Here is a 17,854-nt window from a genome sequence, read left to right on the forward strand (position 1 = left end):
ACTGCTCCAAGAGTGCGAGAGGGAGGACGGCCTTTTGCGTCAAGCATGGCGGAGGGAAGAGGTGCAAGACGGAAGGATGCGGCAAGAGTGCTCAGGGGAGCACGGACTTTTGCAAGGCTCACGGGGGTGGCAAGCGGTGTACTTGGGGACAGGAAGGCTCGCTCTACGGACCCCGGGAGGGGAGCTCGGAGCTGTCCAAGGGGCCGTGTGACAGATTTGCGAGGGGAAAGCTGGGACTTTGCGCGGCTCACAGCTCGATCGTGCAGGAGGAGAAGGCTAGCGGGCTTGCTCCGGGGCTGTTCAAGGACTTGGTGTCGCAGTCGAGTTCCGGCAGCATCGTCTACCAGTCTACTGCTCCAGCGTCCTCCTCGGTTGTTCTTGAGCAGCAGAATCACTACAGGTTTCTACAGGAGGGCGGAAGCGGCGACATCAACAAGTGCTGGAGCACGACGATCCAAGAGCAGCAGCAAGGCTTTCAGCAGCAGCAAGGATTCCATCATCCGGTGGTGGTTCCAGTGGCGACCAAGAGCTTGTTCGTGCCTGAGGGAGTTCCGGAGGGGAGAGTTCATGGAGGGGGTCTCTTGGCGTTGCTGGCTCAGCAAAGAAGCTCTGGCTGAGAGAGAGCTCCCAGGAAATTGGATTGCCCTCTCTTGCGATCGAACGGGCGAGCGCGACGTGAGAGGTTTGTAATTATATTCATCTTTGCATTGGCAGCATTGTCCCTGTACATAGATCCCACGTCCCCTTGCAGCGAACCATACGAAATGGAGCTGTGTTTTTAAAACCATATAGAGATATTCCTGATGTAAATCTTAATAATGTAAACAACTGTTTAATTACTAAACTCATTTGATTAGCTAGTGCAATTAGTGTTGGAAGAGAATTAGGTGAGAAATACTAACCGTTGGATTTGGAGGGAGTTTCAACACGAGGAGAATCTAACGCTCCAGGTGCTTGGATGCGGCGGGGCTATAACTTCCGTGCTGTCGTGTTTAGATGAGATTGGACAAGAGGTCACTTTAGGCTGGGTGCATTGCAGCCTCTTATCCCATCCCTTCGTCATCCTCGTCTCTTTCTTTCCTCTTTCAAGTCCTTGCAAAATTTCTCTTTACGCCGGGGGCGGGTAAAAGTGTGCCCGTGAATCACAAATGTGATTCAAATGGGCTACGTTCTTGGTTTCTAGGGTTTGGGCGATCGGTCAGAGAAGAAGAGGGGAAATCTATGGCGGCGTTGGTCGCTGGTGCCCAGGCGCTGGCGCTGGCGCGCGTTTCTTCCTCATTGTCATCTCCGTCTTCTTCTTCTTCTTCTTCTTCCTGCTGTTCGCCTAGCAGTGAATGCTCGTCGTCAGCGGGAGTGGTGAGCCTGGCGCCGCGCAAGAGGAGCGGATTGCCGTGCATTCTTCCCGAGAGGTCGGCTTACATGGGAGAGAGCGTGTCGGGATTTTGGACGCGCACAGGGATTTCGCTGCGGTGTAGCAGGCCCAGGAAGCCTCACGCCGGATGCAAGGCTTCCATCGGCGCGGCTGTCTTGGCCGATATTGCCAAGGAAACCGTGGTATGATCTCCTCCTTTTCCATCCAATTCTTTTTCTTCTTGCAATGGGGTAGCTCTAGAGCATTCCGCCGTGGTTGTGAGCGCCAATTCTTCTTGAGTCGGGTGCCAGAAATCAAAGATCTCAGAGCTGTCGTAGCTATGCTGGAAGAGATTGTATTGATCACAGTCGGTGTGGTTTCGGCAAAGACTAAGAAGAGCGCTTTGCTCGTTTTCGTGCAGAGTGCTATTCTATCAATCGACCGACAGCGTAATACGTTGGCGAGCTTCTCGACCGGGAGGTAGTTTGTAACGGGATGCATTTTCGACAGCATTTCTCGCTTTGATCGATATGTTTCTGACTCAATGATTTCTTGTTTGTAGGCACCAGCAATTGGAAAGCCACGGGCAGATCCTAGAACAGTTGTTTCTCTGATTCTGGGAGGAGGAGCCGGCACTCGGTTGTTTCCCCTCACAAATAGACGAGCAAAGCCTGCTGTAAGAAAACGCTTCTTCGTTGTCTGCCAATTTTAATATAATGTTGCTCTTGGCATGTTCACTACAGGTACCAATTGGAGGCGCTTACAGACTTATTGACGTGCCAATGAGCAATTGCATCAACAGCGGAATAAACAAAATCTTCATCCTCACTCAGTTTAACTCGGCTTCTTTGAATCGGCACCTTGCTCGGACGTACAATTTTGGTAATGGTGTGAATTTTGGAGATGGTTTTGTTGAGGTAGGCAGAACTCGAAAGCGCTGTTACTGTAAACGTTTAGAAAGCCTTTTGTTTTCAGGTTTTAGCTGCAACTCAGACTCCCGGGGAAGCAGGAATGAACTGGTTCCAAGGGACTGCCGATGCTGTTCGACAGTTTACGTGGGTTTTTGAGGTACTTTCGACTGTGCGAGCCTTTATTTTCTCTATCATGTTACGCTTGTTTTCAGGATACTAGGAGTAAAGAGATTGAGAATGTTCTTGTTTTATCCGGAGACCATCTGTATCGAATGGACTACATGGAATTCATTCAGGTTTACGATAACATGATATTTTTATTTGTTTATGAACCAGGATTCCTGCTGACTCGCAGAAACACCAAGATACTGGAGCGGACATAACCATTGGTTGCGTGCCAATGGACGACAGGTATAACTAGCCACGTTTTTTTTTTCATTTGTGATACTTACGTGATTCTTTTCTGTGCTCTGAAAGCCGGGCGTCTGATTTCGGGCTGATGAAAATTGATGCCAATGGGCAGATACTTTATTTCAGCGAAAAGCCGAAAGGAGCTGATCTGAAAGCGATGGTATTATTCATCAGCATGCGGTTTGTATAATAATTTGTGCATATTCTATTTCCCTGCTTCCAGCAAGTGGACACTACTGTATTGGGCTTGACGCCTGAAGAGGCCATCGAAAAGCCGTACATTGCATCCATGGGAATTTACGTGTTTAAAAAAGATATTCTTTTGAAGCTTCTAAGGTACAAATTGTTGACTATAGATGTAGAAGATCTTATCGTTCTTTTCTTCGTAGATGGCGCTACCCTACAGCAAATGATTTTGGATCAGAAATTTTGCCTGCTTCAGCAAAAGAGTACAACGTGCAGGTCGGTCTTTCGTTTGTTTGTTGGTGAATGTCTGCTCAACTGCGTAGTTCACAGGCTTATTTGTTTAATGATTACTGGGAGGACATCGGGACGATCAAGTCGTTCTATGAAGCAAATCTTGCTCTTACTTGCCAGGTAATACTACACTGCTCTTTTTACTCTTTCTCAAGATACATGCTATCTATGCAGCCACCAAAATTCAGGTTTTATGATGCAGCGAAACCGATATACACCTCTCCCAGATATTTACCACCAACTAAGATTGAAAAATGCCGGGTTTGTGTTTGTATTGCTAGTGAAACTTCAGTGAGCAACTGTGTTTTCGGTACTGTAGGTTTTGGACTCCATAGTTTCGCATGGATGCTTTCTTCAAGAATGCAGTGTCACGCATTCTGTGATTGGTATTCGTTCTCGAGTCGAAGCTGGTGCTGAGATTCAAGATACCATGATGCTTGGTGCCGACTTCTACGAGACGGAAGCTGAGATAGCAAGTATGGTTGCAGAGGGGAAGGTGCCAGTCGGAGTTGGTCAGAATGCCAAAATAAGGTTAGCCGGTTGATTATGCAACTTCTACACAACTTACTTTTCCAAACACGCAGAAACTGTATTCTCGACAAAAATGTTCGAATAGGAAAGAACGTCGTCATCGCCAACAAAGACGTGAGACTAGATTTGATTGCTTCGTCTTGCTCTATGCTAATCCTTTGTTTTGGCGCAGAATGTACAAGAAGCAGAGAAGCCATCCGAGGGATACTACATTCGCTCCGGGATTACTGTGATATTGAAAAACGCAACGATTGCAGATGGAACTGTAATCTAGATATAGCTAGAAATACGCGGTACGTGTAGATATTCTCTCTGTGAGACACAACTAGCTTCGCCGTGCAAAAATATATCTCTTGAGGATTTTGTTGTACAGGAAAACTCCTTAGAACTAACTTAGCTTGTCAAGGTAGTGACTCTTTTGTTTCATTCTGGACGTAAGCTCGTCCTTCATGCGACTGACCCTTCTCATTTTTCTCCTGAAGTTTAGATCCAAGTGGTGCTCGCACAAAAGGTACCCCGGCTTTGCTTTCTGTGAACACTTCCAACCATTCCCGTTTTTGCAGGAGCACAGCGTCTCGACTCCTTGAACATCGGCAGGCTCCAAGTCAGGCAATCCGTCCAGCAGCCTCAAAGTTTTCGGGATGGCTCTCGGCGTCTGTGGCACCGGGAGCGTACCATCGTCCATCTCGTCAGCGTTATTCCTCACGCGAAACCGCCCGCGCTTGAGCTGTAGGAAGTAAGGATCCGTGCTCATGGTCGTCGCAACCTGTTCCAGCACAAGAGCCGGCTCCTCGCCGCCGCAGAGCCCCGAGATCATCATTCGTGCCAAGGCCTGGCGAGGAGTGAGGCTCGCATTTGGAGTCTGGGCGAAGACCATGCGCAGCAACTGAGACATTGGTGTTCCAGCCGCCGCCTCCTCCGCCGCTGCAAAAAGAGCTCCAATTCAAGGAAAGAGAGAAAAGGCAAGTTGAAGCTTTCATCTTTTTACCAGAACTCTTCGAATCATCTCCTCCTGTGCAGCTGCTCGGCACGAAAAGCGGTAGAAGTTTCAATGGAGAAAGGGAAAGACAAACGCAATCAAGCAATCGAACCTTGGGGGTGGAAGCGACGAACAACGAAGAGAAGCATGGCTATCCACTGGCTGAGCGAAAGAACAGAGGAAAGTAAGAACCAAAACCCGTAAGAGAAAAGTACGTGCCTTTTCACCGCTGACACTCGGGAGCGAGAGACCCCTCTCCTCCAAATTACCTCCATCGCCCTCGCTTGGATCGATTGCCTCGCCACACCAGTTACAAACATTTCCCAATTGGTCGGTGGCCAATACCACAGCTACTGTGGTGGAACGCTTCTTGCGAATTCTCATCAAAAGGACCGCGCACACGAAAAAAAAACAACTATCTAATTAATCCATTAACAACAAAACCCTAGCAAAACCAGAAAGAACTAAAGAGAAAAAGAGAAGTAACTTAAAATTAACTAAATTTCATAATAGAACCACCGGCTGAAATTTATTATTAATACAATAAAATGTTTTACAAACACTAGCAAAGCATTAGTTTTCCTATAATCCCAGTTTTTTTTTCTCCACAACAATGACGAAGAGACTATGTCTGAGTGGTGGTGGTGGAGGTGGCGGTGGCGGTGGTGGTGGCGGTGGTGGTGGCGGTGGTGGCACTCTCGCCACCACTCCTGTTAAGTCTGCTAAAGAGGCCAGCGCTGAGAAACCCGTCCTGGGAGGAGCCTTGCGATGCTGATCTCGCGATCTTGGAGAACAATCCGGTGCTGTTCTCCGCGGAGGAGCTGCTGTTAGTGCTGAGGTTGTCGACGCTGGAGGCGCTGGTGTGGAGCTCGTCTCCATCCTCGGAGCGAGGAAACGTTCTGGCCCTGGAGAATAAGTTGCGGAGGCCGGAGCTGCCTTCCTCGGCGGGGAGCTCGCCGTTTGATCCCGGCCGCGGGAGGCCGCCGAAGATGAAGCGCACCGCGATCTTGCTCGCCGCCGCCACGTCCGACTTTGCTTGCTTTATCTGCGACGATCGAGAGATAACGTATGAGACCGAGAGAAGAAGCAGAAGGAGAGAGTTTCCGTACCCGTTCCACCGTGTTACCAACGGCATCGACTGCGGCATCCCCGGCATTTGCGAAACGATTCACCCAAGCTGAGCAAAACACGAAAGCAAACTTTAGACGAAAGGAGAAACGTGGGAGAAACTTACCAGGGATTTTGGGAACGCTCAACCGGACGCAGAGCTCGTCGCAGAAGTGGTTGCAATTGCGGGCGAGGAGGTCGTACGAGTAGCCGGGCCATTCCTTGCTGAGCTCGAGCAAGATCTGGTTTACTTTCTCCTCGGAGAAAGGCGTGTTTCCGATGTACACCGTCTCTCTGTACGTGTACATGGGATTGCTCTTGGGCGGACAGCCGAAAACTCCACTCCCGTTCTCACAGTAGCCGAATGACCACTCTTCCTCGAACACCTGTGAAGCCAAAAAACCATTCTTTTAATGAAAGTCCAAAGCTTAGCTATTGGAAGGAAGAACATCAAAAGCGTGAAAGAATGAAAAGGACCAGCATTATGGTATGTTTAGCTCTTGGAAGAACCACCCCAAGAAAAAAAAATTGATATTTCTTGCAAGTGAAAAGATCTCCAGGAATAAGACAAAGGAGGACGAAGAACAAATAAGGTACAGACCATTTGGAAATCGACAAGACTTAGCTCTTGGGAGGAAAAACAAATCCAGAGCCAAGAGGAACAACAAGAACTCTTTAACACGCGCTGAAAGAAGACAAAGACGATAAACAAGAAAACCAACAAGAAAACCGGGAGCACAAAGGCGGCATTTTGGAAATTCGACACAAAGAGGAGACGAAGAATCGATCGATCGATCGCAAACTCCAGGAAATCCAACCCCGAGCTATGTCCTAGAGAGCAAACGAGGTGCATACCTGGACCGCGCCATGGAAAATGCCGCCGATGCCAATGCCGTCACGGAAGAAGCGATTGATGCCTGCAATAGTGCTGTTGGTCTTGGGCGACATGCTGTTGGTGACATCGTAGACGTGGAGCCACACTGCGGACATCGTCCCAGCTCACAGCTCGCTCCCTCCTCCTCTCCCTCCTATCTGCATAGAAATGAAAGAGCCCTAATCTTGGCCCGCGGTAATAACCATCGTGATCATCACTCAAACCCATGCTTGCGGTGCCGCTCCACGCGCGATCAGCGGCAGCACAGCGCAGATCAAACAATCCAAGCACGATCGCTGTGGCGCGGCTAGAGATCCCTGACCAGGAAAAACCCCCTTAGGATAGAAATTTTAGGGTTCTTCAAAATTTTTACTCCAGGTCTCGCGGAGCGATGGATGGTCCGGCAGTTTGAGGTGAGCTGACTCGGGCAGCTAGAGATTCCAGGCAATGCGATGCCAGTAGAGGTGGGGAATGGATGCCGTGGCGGAGGGGCTATGGATCTTGGCGGATAGGTTTGAGCAGAGTGGAAATATTTCGCAGGCGGTCAAATGCTTGGAGGCGATTTGCCAGAGCCGCAGCCCTTTCCTGCCGATCGTGGAGGTCAAGACGCGGCTCCAGCTCGCTACTGTGCTCCTCAACTACACAGACAATCTACTGCACGCTAAGAATCATCTGGAACGAGCGGTACGTTGCTAGAATTTTTTTTCCTTTCCTTTTGCTTTACGTTCTAGTGCTAGTCTTGCATGATAGCATCTTAGTTCTTTGGATTTCCATGAGTGACAACGTTTTTTTTCTTTTTCCAGCAACTACTGTTGAAGCAAATACCCTCGTGCTTTGAGCTCAAATGCCGAGCATACAGTCTACTCAGTCGGTGCTATCATCTCGTGGGGACGATCGGTCCCCAGAAGCAAGTTCTCAAGAAAGGATTGGATCTGGCTGTTACTGGTGATGGGTAAGTTCTTCGAGTTTTTTAAACAAGTTTCTGATGCTTTATGTTGATTGTCAGATTGTCACCATTGTTATGGGTGTGCAACTTTAACTTACAGCTTGCCAATGCCTTGACGATAGAGGGCGATTTTCCTAATGTCATCCGAGCCTTGGAAGCCGGGCTCGTGTATGCTTCGAAAGCTCAGTTTCCGCAGCTCCAGGTTTATTTTTCATGCTCTGAACGTTTTTTGTGTTGCCTAATCTTTTTCTTTTTGCAGCTACTGTTTGCAGTATCAATGCTTCACGTTCATCTTATGGAAAGCGACAATCTAACCGCTCTGCAGCAAACTGTGAGCCTTTGCGACCAGCTTTGGGATCAACTTCCTCACCAAACGGTGAGACAACTACTTCAAAACACCTCTTGGAAGTTTTTTTTTTTTTTTACGCGCGCAACTTTTTGCAGAGGGAGCTGCATCCCGGACTACACGTCTACAACCAGCTGCTTCATGTCTTCTACTTTCTGCGTGTATGCGATTACAAGGCAGCCTCCCATCACGTCGAGCTTTTGGATGCGGCGCTGTCTAGCAAGTATGAAACAGCCCGATTACAGTTGCTAGCTCCCGAAGAGAAACAAGCGTGCATGACGGCACTAGAAATGCAGGATCATGACTTACAGAAGGAGATGAAAATCCTGCAAGGGCAGCTGAAAGAACAGGGCATCCACGAGCAAAAAAGGAATGAGTTGGTTGGATTCTATCACGAGTTGGACCGTCAGCTAGAAGGACTCAAAGATCAGGAACGCTTCTACAAGTATCTCTTTTACGGCAACGCGTGGAAGCAGGAGAGCAAACTGCCACTGGGTGTTTTTCCACTCGATGGTGAGTGGCTGCCAACAGGTGCTGTGCTGATTTTGGTGGACTTGATGGCTGTGACATGCGCTCGTCCAAAAGGCATGTTTAAAGAAACGACGAAGCGTCTTCAATCTGGTCTAAGTATCGTGAACGGTAAGATAGCTTCTTGGATTGTGATACAATTTTACAGCGTTGATGTGCAGGAGAACTTGGAAAGCTGGGAATCACATCATCTACTCAAGGTATTTCTTGAATTAAACAGCGTTTTAATGCCATTTTGTTTTTTTTTTTTAACCTCAGAAACTCATTTACCGCACTGGAGCATATGGATGGCCGGCGTATATCTTGTGCTTCAGTTCCAGCTTCTAGAAAACAAAATCCTGATTGACCTGACACGAACTGAGTTTATGGACGCTCAAAAGGCAAGTTTCTTTTCACTGCTGACCCTGAGACGTTTTTTTGTTTAGGCTTTGATGGAGGTGCTGGATCTCTACTTTCGATTTCCAACGATTCTTCAAGGTTGTGAAAGCTCAATTCACATGCTCTTGGGCCACTACGCACATTCTGTTGGCTGCTTTCAGGAGGGAGCTCTGCATTTCATCGAAGCTGCTAAGGTAACATCGTGTCTACGTTTCTTTTACACTGAATGCGTACGTGACAGCTTACTGAGAGTAAAGCCTTGAAAGCCTTATGCCATGTTTATTCGGCTATATCTCTTATCTGCTTGGGTGACGCCGACTCGTGTTCCCAGGTATGTAAACTTCCCGTCCTCGCATGTACAGAAAGTTAGATACTTCCCTATCAATGCAGGCTCTTGACTTAATAGGACCTGTCTATAGATCCATGGATTCTTTCATTGGAGTTCGAGAGAAGACGCTAGTGCTCTTCGCATCAGGTCTTCTGCAAATGAAGCAACATAACCCGCAAGAAGCACGGTACATACTCGCTAGTTTCTGTGCTTGGCATTAAGATGAGCTTTCTACTATGGTGTTTCAGGACACGGCTTGCTAATGGACTAAAACTAACTCACAAACAACTCGGCAACCATCAACTGGTTTCCCAATACCTTACTGTGCTCGGAAGCCTGGCCCTTGCTATCCATGACACCTCGCAGGCCTTGGACATCCTCAAATCGTCGTTTACACTGGCGAAGGCTCTTCACGATGTTTCAGGACAGATTGGTGTCCTAACGGAATTAACCGGTTTGAACTCTCTCTCTTCTCTCCCTCTCGCTGTAGGTGATCCTCTTCCTCTTTTCGTTTTCCAGCTTTGTACAGGGAACTTGGCGAAGGTGCAAAGCTCCAAGAAAACTTCCAATTCGAGGAACGCAAAGTGGAGGAGCTCGCACGGCATATCCAGACTGCTGTGTCGTCGAGCCACCACATGTATCTTTTAAAGGTTCGTTCCTCATCGATTTCTCACTCGCTCGTCGATTTCTCACACTTTTCTTTTCTCTCTCCAGCACGGTCTGAACAAGGAAACTTAGGACTCATTCACTTGACTGATCGACTCCTCTTTTCCCCCCATGCGAGGTAAACCGAAAGGTTGTACACAAGTTCTTACAAAAACTTCTATGCTCGCGGCTTTGGTTTTCCAACGGGTGCTTCCAAGCGCTTGATCCCGTCCTCTTCAGCACTCGATCCCGCTCGCAGCATCATCGTAGCAAACTCGTTGTAATCTATCCTCCCGTCCTGGAAATGCAAGCTCGTTTCTCTCCCAGAACATTTTGGAATCTACTTGCCTTGTTCACGTCCACTTCCTTGATTATATCCTTGATCATCCCCTCGTCCACCATTCCATACCTGTACAGAGCTTGCTCGAGCTCCTCAACACTGATAAAGCTGCGAAGGAAAAAAAAGGGCTATCAACCTTAAAAAAAAGAGAGAAGTTTCTACCCGCTATTGTCCGTGTCGAATTGCTTGAAGGCCGCGAGCAAGTTATTCTCCCGATCCATCTTGTTCATGTGCATTGTCGCCGAGATAAACTCGAGATAATCGATCGTCCCGTTTCCATCGACATCGGCCTGGCCAAAGAAAGATCCACAAGCTCTGATCGAAGTGCCAAACAAGTTTGATAGCTTACACTCTCCATGATCGCTCGGACCTCCGACTCGGCCATATCGTAGCCTTGCTTCGCCAAGCCCGACTTGAGTTCTTCGAAGGTGATGGTGCCGCTCTTGTCCACGTCCATTTTCTTGAAGAGTTCTTTGAGACCCTTGATCTCTTTCTCGGACAGGCTCTCGGCAATGATCTAGAGCTCCTCTTTTGTCAAACTTGGATCAAAAGAAAGCTTTTGTTTATACCTTGAGAGCTATCTTCTTCATCTTGTTCATGGCCGTGAAGCCTTTCATTCTCGCAAGAACAGACTGATCCAGGGGTTGATCCGACGCCTCACCATCCGGCCTTACCCAGGGATGATCTTCACACGAAAAACATCGTTATCAAGCCAGAATTCCAAAGAGTTCCAAGAGTTTTACCAAGAATCTCCGGGATCGCCAGCCTCTCGCTCGGGTTCTGGTTGAGCATCCGGCGGATGAGCTCCTTGGCCGAGGAGGAGATCTTCGGCCATGGATCATCGCTGAAATCCAACTCCCCGCGCAACACCGAGTCGAAGATCCCTTTCTCCGTCTCTGCGCAGCATTTCTTTCTCCAAGAGCGTCACAAAATCGAGCTTTTGAGAAAGAGATACCTGCCCAGAAAGGTGGCAAGCCGCAAAGAAGAATGTAAAGTATGATCCCGGCACTCCATATATCCGCCTCTGGACCGTATCGTTTCTTCAAAACCTCCGGGGCTACGTAGTAAGCACTGCCCACTGTTTCGGTAAATATTTGTCCTGAAAAAAAGGCTTTTTTTTCTGAGAAAAATGTTATATAAGGTGGCAAACTATGATAAAGATGTTATATGGGAGAAGAACTTACGAACGAAGCAATCGAGAGAGAGAGAGAGAGGGAGAGAGAGATCTTTCTATCATTACCCGGCTTGTAGAACACTGACAATCCAAAGTCCGTGGCCTTGAGCGGCGCGTCCTCGGCGGGGCTGGCCAGCAAGAAATTCTCGGGCTTCAAATCGCGGTGGATCACTCCGGTGGCGTGACAATGCTGGACGATCCTGACGATCGTCCTAAACACCGCCGCCGCCGCCTTCTCCGTGTAGTGCCCACGCGACACGATCCGATCGAAGAGCTCGCCCCCGGCGCACAGCTCCATCACCAGATGGACGCTCTGCTTGTCCTCGTACACGGCCTTGAGCTCCACGATGTTGGCGTGCCCGGCCAGGCGCTGCATGATCTGCATCTCGCGCTGGACGTCCTCCATGTCGGTGCGATTGCGCAGGCTGCGCTTGGAGATCGTCTTGCAGGCCAGCTTCTCGCCCGTGATCTTGTCCGTGCAGGCGTACGTGATGCCGAATTGGCCGCGCCCGAGCTCCTTGCCCAGCGCGTAGGCCGATCGGACGTCCTTGAGCGGCAGGCCCAGGACGTTGGATCCATCCGTCTTGGGCTGCGAGGATGGGATCACGATGTTCTTGGCGGTGGCAGCGGTGGACGGTTTTGCCGGAGATGGCGATGGAGATGGCGATGGAGCTGCTGGAGATGCCGGCCTTGGCGGCGATGCCGGGAGTGCCTTGGTGTTTTGCTGTTGCTCTTGGGCACTTCTTTGCGGCTGCTGGCGATTGCGAGGCGGCGGCGGCGGCGGCGCATTGCGCCGGTTGCGCTCAGCTTCGCTGGGAACCAATTTCGCCCCTCGATTCACGCAACTCAGAGAGTTCACGCATCGCACGCAATTCCCCATGGATTGCTGCTCCAATTCCTCATCTATATCGCTTCGCCATCGTCATACCTATTGCCGATTCCATCGCGATCCATGAAATGGAGGAAAGAAGCCGCTGGTCGTTGGCACTTCCTAGCCCTAGGACATTTTCTAGGGCAAAAACACGTGGATGGCTTGTTTGCATGCCACGTGGCTAAGCTGGGATGCTCGATTTAGTCCCCGTGGCGGCACGATGTGGGATTAGGGTTCTTGGGAAGTGATGGCGCCTACGGATGCTGTTCTAGCTGTGATTCGCGCCTCGCGGCCGCAATTCCGGTCGCCACACGATCGTGTAGCGTTTGCGCTACACGCCGCATTCCTGGCGAGCGGGTATTCACTCGGAGCGACTGGATCGGCGGCGGCGGCGTCGGGGGCTTCTTCGGGTAGGGATTTGTATGGCTTGGGAGCTGTCTGATGTTTTTGGTGTCTTCGTGAAGAGCAAGAGGTCGGGATCGATGGATGGAATGAGCTGGAAAATGCGTACGCGTTCAAGTATTTCACTGATGAGAAGGATTTGCCCAAGAGCGTGGACGTGAAATGCACTGCCATCGGTGACATGCTGATGGTGGATGCGGCTGTGGAAGGAGGAAATGATTTGTTCCATCTGGAGATCAAGTAAGTGGCGATCTCGAAGAATCATCTTTGTGTTTGTTCTTATACTATCTATCCAAGGGTCACTGATTTTGCGAAAGATTCTGATACTGGGAATTACGCCCAGCAATACAAGGACCTGGATGGAATCGTGAAGATTGTGAATTCTCAAGTTCTCTCGAAGTGCTCGACGAAACCACCGGAACCAGCGACCTCAACCAGGTATGTTTCAAGTTCTTTTCGATATTTTTTCTATTTTCCTCTTTCGCAAATCCAGGGAAACAGGAAAATTGATGATCGATGACGAGACCCTGTCTGTTCCTAGGCAAGTTCGTCTTTTTTTTTTCTTTGTTTTGCTGCTTCTATCGTGCTCTTTCTCAGTGTCTCGAAAACTAAGTTCTTTGCGTTGCAGGAGGCCATATCCTGCTACTCCTGGAGTGAGCCTAATTGGGAGACCTGTAGGCCTCAATGATCTCTTACCAGGACCAGGAGTTGGTGTTTTCGATCATCACAGGTTTCTTTTTCTTTTTCCTTACACGAAGAATTGCAAACTTACCTCAGGAAAGACAGCACTCTCGAGAGTGGCGAGGCCGGAAGTCTTGTAGGTGAGTACTTGTATTGCTAGAAATCGGCAAGCTGACATCGACAATGGAAAATGTGTAGGACCTGGGCATCCCGTCTGGGGAAACGTTCCTCCCGGTCATGACGATCCTTCTGGATTAACGTGAGTTTCCCTGGTTGATCTTTCCAGTGTTCTTACCAATCTTCTCTTTGTTCATCGTTTTCCAGGCGTCCACAGGGTGCTCGATTCGATCCTTTTGGTCCTCCGGGAGTTCCTGGATTTGAGCCACAACGTTTTGGAAGGTGAGTAGATAAGTGCTACCAGATTTCTCGCTTGGATTGATTTTTCTTGCGTGGTTTTACCAGAGGAGGTGGTCGAGGCGATATCCAGCACTTTCCAAACTTTTGATGAGGAGCCTAGCAATGAAAGATCAATGGACTAGGAAAGGAATGTAAATATAAGTTCTTGTAGACGAACGGAATCGAAACGATGACCTTGTCGGTCAAAGCGTTATAGGATTCGAACCGCGATGCCTGGAAACCCTAAAAGGCGGCAAAATGTGCTATGGAGGAAGGCGTCGTTCGGCGCCAGGTAATGAGAGGGAGTGGCGAGTGGAAGCTGGTGACACGATGGCAGGCGATGTGCTGCTGCGGCATTCTTTGGATCTCTCCGGCAACGCTGCCATTGCGCCTAGATTCCAGAAGTTCCTGGCCGGGCTCGCGGCAGCTCAGGAATCGGCTCCATGGAGCTGCCAGGGGGAAATTCGCAGGACGGCTCCTCCGGATCGCAGCGCAGCTCCAGCGATCCCACTGCGCGATCGTCGGATCGCGGCGGCGGTAGCTCAGCGTCTGGATCGGGGGATTCTTACCACTATCAGCCGGCGGCATCGGGTTCATCGGGCTCCCAGCCAGCGGGAGCATCGAATTCCGGCTCTGGATCGCGCTCTGGATCTTACGGGCCAGCCGAGAACTCTGGATCAGGCTCTGGATTGGGGTATTACCAAGACGCGCAGCTCTCTGGCTCTGGATCAGGGTCTGGTGGAGCTGGCTCTGGATCGGGCTCGGGATCTGGTGGATACTACCAAGGAGTCGACCATTCTGGCTCTGGATCTGGCTCATCTGGTCGATATTATCAGCCAGCGGAGGGATCCTCCTCTCCGTCTGGATCTCACCAGGCAGTAGATGCTGGATCTTATGGCTCTGGATCGCACCGACCGGGAGGCTCTAGCTCGGAGCATCACAGCAGCTCCGAGACCAAGCAGACGAGCTCGTCAAGGACAGGGAGCTCGTCTGTGACTTGGCACGAGACTGTGGATGCTCCAAAGCTTTCGGAGGAGGACGAAGCCAGCCGGAGGAGCTCGTCCCTCTTTGGCGAGGAGATCTCCAAGTCGACGACGGATTCCAACCGCAGCTCCCTCCGGCGTTTCAAAGAGGGCAGCAAGATGTTTGCCGGTTTCATCGAGGACGCTGATGGGCTCCAGCCCAGCGATGATATGCTGCCTCCCATGACCTGGGAGGAGAAGTGCGAGATCATCGAGGAGCTTTGCCTGGCTCTGGAGAAGCGGCTCGATAGGCTCAAGAACGACAAGGATGGCATTTTAGATGGCTTGAAGAACTACTTCGACGTTGCGGAGCACACATGTGGCATGGCCAGGAAGGATCGCGTGGAGATGCAAAGGAATGTGATCCAGTTTGCGGAGCTTCTCAATCCTTCGAAGAAGCCTTACTCGGAAGATATGCTCAGGTATCTCTTTCTTTTCTAAAAGTCTTTATTTGTGTGAAACTCATCTACAGGTATCTCAATGGAAGAATACTCGATAAAAGGTTGCTCAAGGAGAAGCTCCAGCAAAGAATCAAGCGACTTGAGAAGATGGTTGCAACAGCAACGGTACAACTCGAGTCTAAGCTTGATGTCCGGGAGTTACTCCACGATTCGGACTTTAAGGAGATGAGGAATTTGAATGAAGACCTCGCAAACCAGCTTGATGCGCGAGCTCGTTTGCTTGACAAATCGCGGCATGTGAGTAGGAAGATAGCCCAGGTATGCTTTCTAATTATGATCACTTGAAGGATGAAAACAAACCATGGTGTTGTTTGTAGGCTGCTAAAGCATTACGCGAAGAAATGGACAGTAAAGCCGTAGCGAAAGTGTCTATGCGGCAAAGTCTAACAGATCGTTCACCGCTGGTTGGAAAGCTTCAAGACCTTATAACAAGCGAGTACAAGGAAAAGGTTTGGAGTGTCAAATTCTTTCTAGTGCCGCTAACTCTTGGATGTACCTCGTGTTGCCAGGATAGGTTGCATCTGGAGCTTCTCGCGTTTGTCAAGGGTGAGGATTTGAGGCCTACCGCGATCGAGTACATGAAGATAAAACAGCGCTCCAAGTCTATCCGTAGGGAGCTGTACAACTGGTTAGCAAAGGTTTGTAGCAAAAACCATTTCGAGGTGTTCCTGTATTCATATTTTCTCCTGTCTCAGGTGGAGATCGCAGAAATGAAGCACAGCCAGCTGACCAAGAACATTGTAATGCTTGAAACTGAAACTACTGCCTCGAATTCGGTGAGTTGCCTCCAGCTTTTACGCACTAAAGTTTCTCACGGTCTCGAAACTTTCAGCAGTTTCAAGGATGAGGATTGGCCTCCACAAGCTTGAAGAGCTCGTCACTGATGCCAAAGCCAATCACTTGCATCATCGCGTTCGTTTTGGCTTGCGGGTTGGCGACACCCCGCGCCTTGAGCCAGCTATAAACCGTGAAGAGCTTGCTCATCGCAAAGAGTTCCTGCGCCTCCGGATTGTAGACGACGCCAAGCCTCTGGCTCATCTGGTGTGGAACAAGCATGGCCGTGTAGCGAGCAAGCTCCCCGCTCCTCCAGTCGAGCACCACCGGCAGCCATGGATACGCAGCATCCAGACGAAGAAACCACAGCCTGAGATCAGGTAATTCGGACAACTCTCTCGGATCGACAGGATCATCCCTCTCGTAGTTGATGACGAATCCTACTGTCTTTTGCAGCAGCTCGTTTGGATCGCTGGCCGGATCCGTGGCGTTGTCTCCTGTTCCACGAATCGAGATGTAAGCTCACCAACTTTAATCTTCCATCTCTCTTACCGATTCGATGCACGTACTTTCTCAGCAGGACGTGAGCCGGCGACAAATCCAAGCGACGAACAGTCTCCTTGTCGATGGTGATCTCGAATCGCCCGGGTGTTGGAGGAGGAGCCGGATTTAAATTCGGAGCTGTGGAGAGATGGACGAAAGGTCACTACTCCAATGCCAGGGAGAAGGATTTGAGCGACAGGAGAGGTACTAACGTTCGTCGTCGTCTTGGAGCGAGAAATCATCGAGCTTCCCGGTTGGATTGGACACACAATTTGGAGGAGACGACCATCGGAGCCTTACCCGGGCTTTAGTGGTATCGCCCAATGCGCCAAATCGATGCTGGGTTGCTGCTACTGTGGTAGAAATCGAGAATGGTGGCGAGGGAAACCGAGTGGATGCTGGAATAGCAGCCATAGCTCCCCTGTTTTTAGGGTTCTTTAAAAAATTTACCAAAGGGCTAACTTGCCATCGGGGGCAAATATTCCATTTTTTAAGAATATTCAGTTTAGTATACTGAAGATGCTAGACTTTACATTAACGGTCGATCTAGAGTCCGGACGAGCACCATCGCGGATTGGATAGAAATCAGGCAGCAAGCAAACAGCTATGGCGCCTGAGCTCAGGAAGAATGGAGATTGTGTTCTACGATCTGGAGACGAGCATGCCAGAGGGCCAGGAACAGTGCCGAGAGATTCTAGAGTTTGGGGCTGTGGTATTATCGGCAAAGGGATTAGAAGAATTCTTTCACCACGCGGATTCGCCCTTCTGTGATCAACTCTAGAAATGCAGCCGGCACCAGCAGTTGCGCGCTTAGTTTCTCTGAGATTGCTGATCGAGTCTATGAGCTACTGCACGGTAAGCTCGCGATCTTTGTTCTTGAGATTGCTCATGTGAAGGATTTGAGCAAGCAGGGCGGGGCACAATATCTGCGGATTCGACAATGTTCGGATCATAAAAAAATCTTGTGGGTTGGGTTTGGCTCCATGCTCTCTGTTGGAATACCACGACTAGGAGTCGACGATCCAGCCGAGAGAGTTGCAGAGTCCTTGACATCCTCAAACAGCATCACGCACAGCTGCACCCAGCCGCATAGATTCCTCATGTAATCCCTCTTGCTTGTGACGAGCTTGTTCAAGCAGCTGTACCAATTGTCTAGCGATGCCTCAAGCTGTGATGTTGCCAAGTGATGCTCGTCACTTCCACTGAGCCCAATAGACAATCAAGAGGCTTCATCCAGCTCACCACCGCATACTACTTCTCGTGGACAACATAGAGCTCGGCCCACATTTCAGTCAACCTGGAACAACGACCCATCCTCAGGGAATATTCTTGTCTAAATTGAGTACCATGTTAAACTTAATATGGAGAAAAAGATAGT

The 17,854-nt window shown here is 49.7% G+C and overlaps 9 protein-coding genes across 14 annotated transcripts in view; 5 read left to right on the forward strand and 4 right to left on the reverse strand.

The window, feature by feature from the left end:
* Positions 1-856, forward strand: part of LOC9631953 — a 2,711-nt gene extending 1,855 nt beyond the window's left edge. The window contains exon 3 of the mRNA XM_024675102.1: positions 6-856. Within this exon, the coding sequence (XP_024530870.1) occupies positions 6-617 (612 nt within the window). The 3' untranslated portion in view covers positions 618-856. The remainder of the gene's footprint in view (positions 1-5) is intronic.
* Positions 857-1,119: 263 nt separating this feature from the next.
* Positions 1,120-4,051, forward strand: LOC9631954 (glucose-1-phosphate adenylyltransferase large subunit 1). 2 transcript variants are annotated; one of them, XM_024675192.1, is made up of 14 exons: positions 1,123-1,554; positions 1,914-2,027; positions 2,095-2,268; positions 2,327-2,419; positions 2,475-2,558; positions 2,618-2,673; positions 2,740-2,833; positions 2,897-3,009; positions 3,063-3,135; positions 3,190-3,270; positions 3,325-3,411; positions 3,470-3,681; positions 3,735-3,795; positions 3,854-4,051. In XM_024675192.1, the coding sequence occupies exons 1-14, from the start codon at positions 1,222-1,224 to the stop codon at positions 3,953-3,955; spliced, it is 1,677 nt and encodes a 558-aa protein (XP_024530960.1). In that variant the 5' UTR covers positions 1,123-1,221; the 3' UTR covers positions 3,956-4,051. The 2 variants fall into 2 exon arrangements, with proteins under 2 accessions (XP_024530959.1, XP_024530960.1); XM_024675191.1 differs by having other exon boundaries at positions 1,120-1,554; positions 3,190-3,411; positions 3,854-4,041.
* On the reverse strand, positions 4,012-5,130 carry LOC9631955. The gene is made up of 3 exons (XM_024675200.1): positions 4,773-5,130; positions 4,670-4,701; positions 4,012-4,605 (listed from the first exon to the last, which is right to left on the reverse strand). Exons 1-3 carry the CDS (start codon positions 5,042-5,044, stop codon positions 4,070-4,072), a joined length of 840 nt encoding a protein of 279 aa, XP_024530968.1. The 5' UTR covers positions 5,045-5,130; the 3' UTR covers positions 4,012-4,069.
* Positions 5,131-5,177: 47 nt separating this feature from the next.
* Positions 5,178-6,915, reverse strand: LOC9632699. The gene is made up of 4 exons (XM_002970592.2): positions 6,623-6,915; positions 5,895-6,153; positions 5,770-5,837; positions 5,178-5,705 (listed from the first exon to the last, which is right to left on the reverse strand). Exons 1-4 carry the CDS (start codon positions 6,755-6,757, stop codon positions 5,286-5,288), a joined length of 882 nt encoding a protein of 293 aa, XP_002970638.2. The 5' UTR covers positions 6,758-6,915; the 3' UTR covers positions 5,178-5,285.
* An 83-nt stretch (positions 6,916-6,998) lies between these two features.
* Positions 6,999-10,153, forward strand: LOC9632700 (sister chromatid cohesion protein SCC4). Its single transcript, XM_002970339.2, has 13 exons — positions 6,999-7,325; positions 7,445-7,593; positions 7,648-7,789; positions 7,847-7,963; positions 8,032-8,572; positions 8,623-8,661; positions 8,720-8,841; positions 8,887-9,033; positions 9,081-9,170; positions 9,230-9,354; positions 9,416-9,621; positions 9,687-9,817; positions 9,882-10,153. Exons 1-13 carry the CDS (start codon positions 7,113-7,115, stop codon positions 9,903-9,905), a joined length of 2,046 nt encoding a protein of 681 aa, XP_002970385.1. The 5' UTR covers positions 6,999-7,112; the 3' UTR covers positions 9,906-10,153.
* Positions 9,983-14,108, reverse strand: LOC9631956 (calcium-dependent protein kinase 2). Its single transcript, XM_024675197.1, has 10 exons — positions 13,997-14,108; positions 13,294-13,339; positions 11,393-11,896; positions 11,108-11,251; positions 10,896-11,048; positions 10,722-10,837; positions 10,502-10,669; positions 10,315-10,442; positions 10,161-10,260; positions 9,983-10,110 (listed from the first exon to the last, which is right to left on the reverse strand). Exons 1-10 carry the CDS (start codon positions 14,060-14,062, stop codon positions 9,991-9,993), a joined length of 1,545 nt encoding a protein of 514 aa, XP_024530965.1. The 5' UTR covers positions 14,063-14,108; the 3' UTR covers positions 9,983-9,990.
* On the forward strand, positions 12,438-13,895 carry LOC9632701 (probable proteasome inhibitor). 2 transcript variants are annotated; one of them, XM_024675198.1, is made up of 9 exons: positions 12,438-12,607; positions 12,662-12,839; positions 12,897-13,037; positions 13,093-13,140; positions 13,228-13,329; positions 13,377-13,420; positions 13,479-13,539; positions 13,605-13,679; positions 13,743-13,895. In XM_024675198.1, the coding sequence occupies exons 1-9, from the start codon at positions 12,445-12,447 to the stop codon at positions 13,783-13,785; spliced, it is 855 nt and encodes a 284-aa protein (XP_024530966.1). In that variant the 5' UTR covers positions 12,438-12,444; the 3' UTR covers positions 13,786-13,895. The 2 variants fall into 2 exon arrangements, with proteins under 2 accessions (XP_024530966.1, XP_024530967.1); XM_024675199.1 differs by having other exon boundaries at positions 13,386-13,420.
* LOC112346376 (keratin, type I cytoskeletal 9-like) lies at positions 14,081-16,109 on the forward strand. Of its 4 annotated transcripts, none has more exons than XM_024675196.1 (6): positions 14,081-15,120; positions 15,171-15,417; positions 15,477-15,608; positions 15,669-15,797; positions 15,855-15,935; positions 15,995-16,109. In XM_024675196.1, exons 1-6 carry the CDS (start codon positions 14,120-14,122, stop codon positions 16,004-16,006), a joined length of 1,602 nt encoding a protein of 533 aa, XP_024530964.1. In that variant the 5' UTR covers positions 14,081-14,119; the 3' UTR covers positions 16,007-16,109. The 4 variants fall into 4 exon arrangements, with proteins under 4 accessions (XP_024530964.1, XP_024530963.1, XP_024530961.1 ...); XM_024675195.1 differs by having other exon boundaries at positions 15,992-16,055; XM_024675193.1 differs by having other exon boundaries at positions 15,855-16,049.
* LOC9631957 (protein CHLORORESPIRATORY REDUCTION 6, chloroplastic) lies at positions 15,907-16,949 on the reverse strand. Its single transcript, XM_024675203.1, has 3 exons — positions 16,689-16,949; positions 16,486-16,614; positions 15,907-16,430 (listed from the first exon to the last, which is right to left on the reverse strand). Exons 1-3 carry the CDS (start codon positions 16,888-16,890, stop codon positions 15,997-15,999), a joined length of 765 nt encoding a protein of 254 aa, XP_024530971.1. The 5' UTR covers positions 16,891-16,949; the 3' UTR covers positions 15,907-15,996.
* Between the last annotated feature and the right edge of the window lie 905 nt (positions 16,950-17,854).

Source organism: Selaginella moellendorffii, unplaced genomic scaffold (assembly GCF_000143415.4).
Source record: "Selaginella moellendorffii unplaced genomic scaffold, v1.0 SELMOscaffold_14, whole genome shotgun sequence".
In the NCBI taxonomy this organism is placed as follows: domain Eukaryota; kingdom Viridiplantae; phylum Streptophyta; class Lycopodiopsida; order Selaginellales; family Selaginellaceae; genus Selaginella; species Selaginella moellendorffii.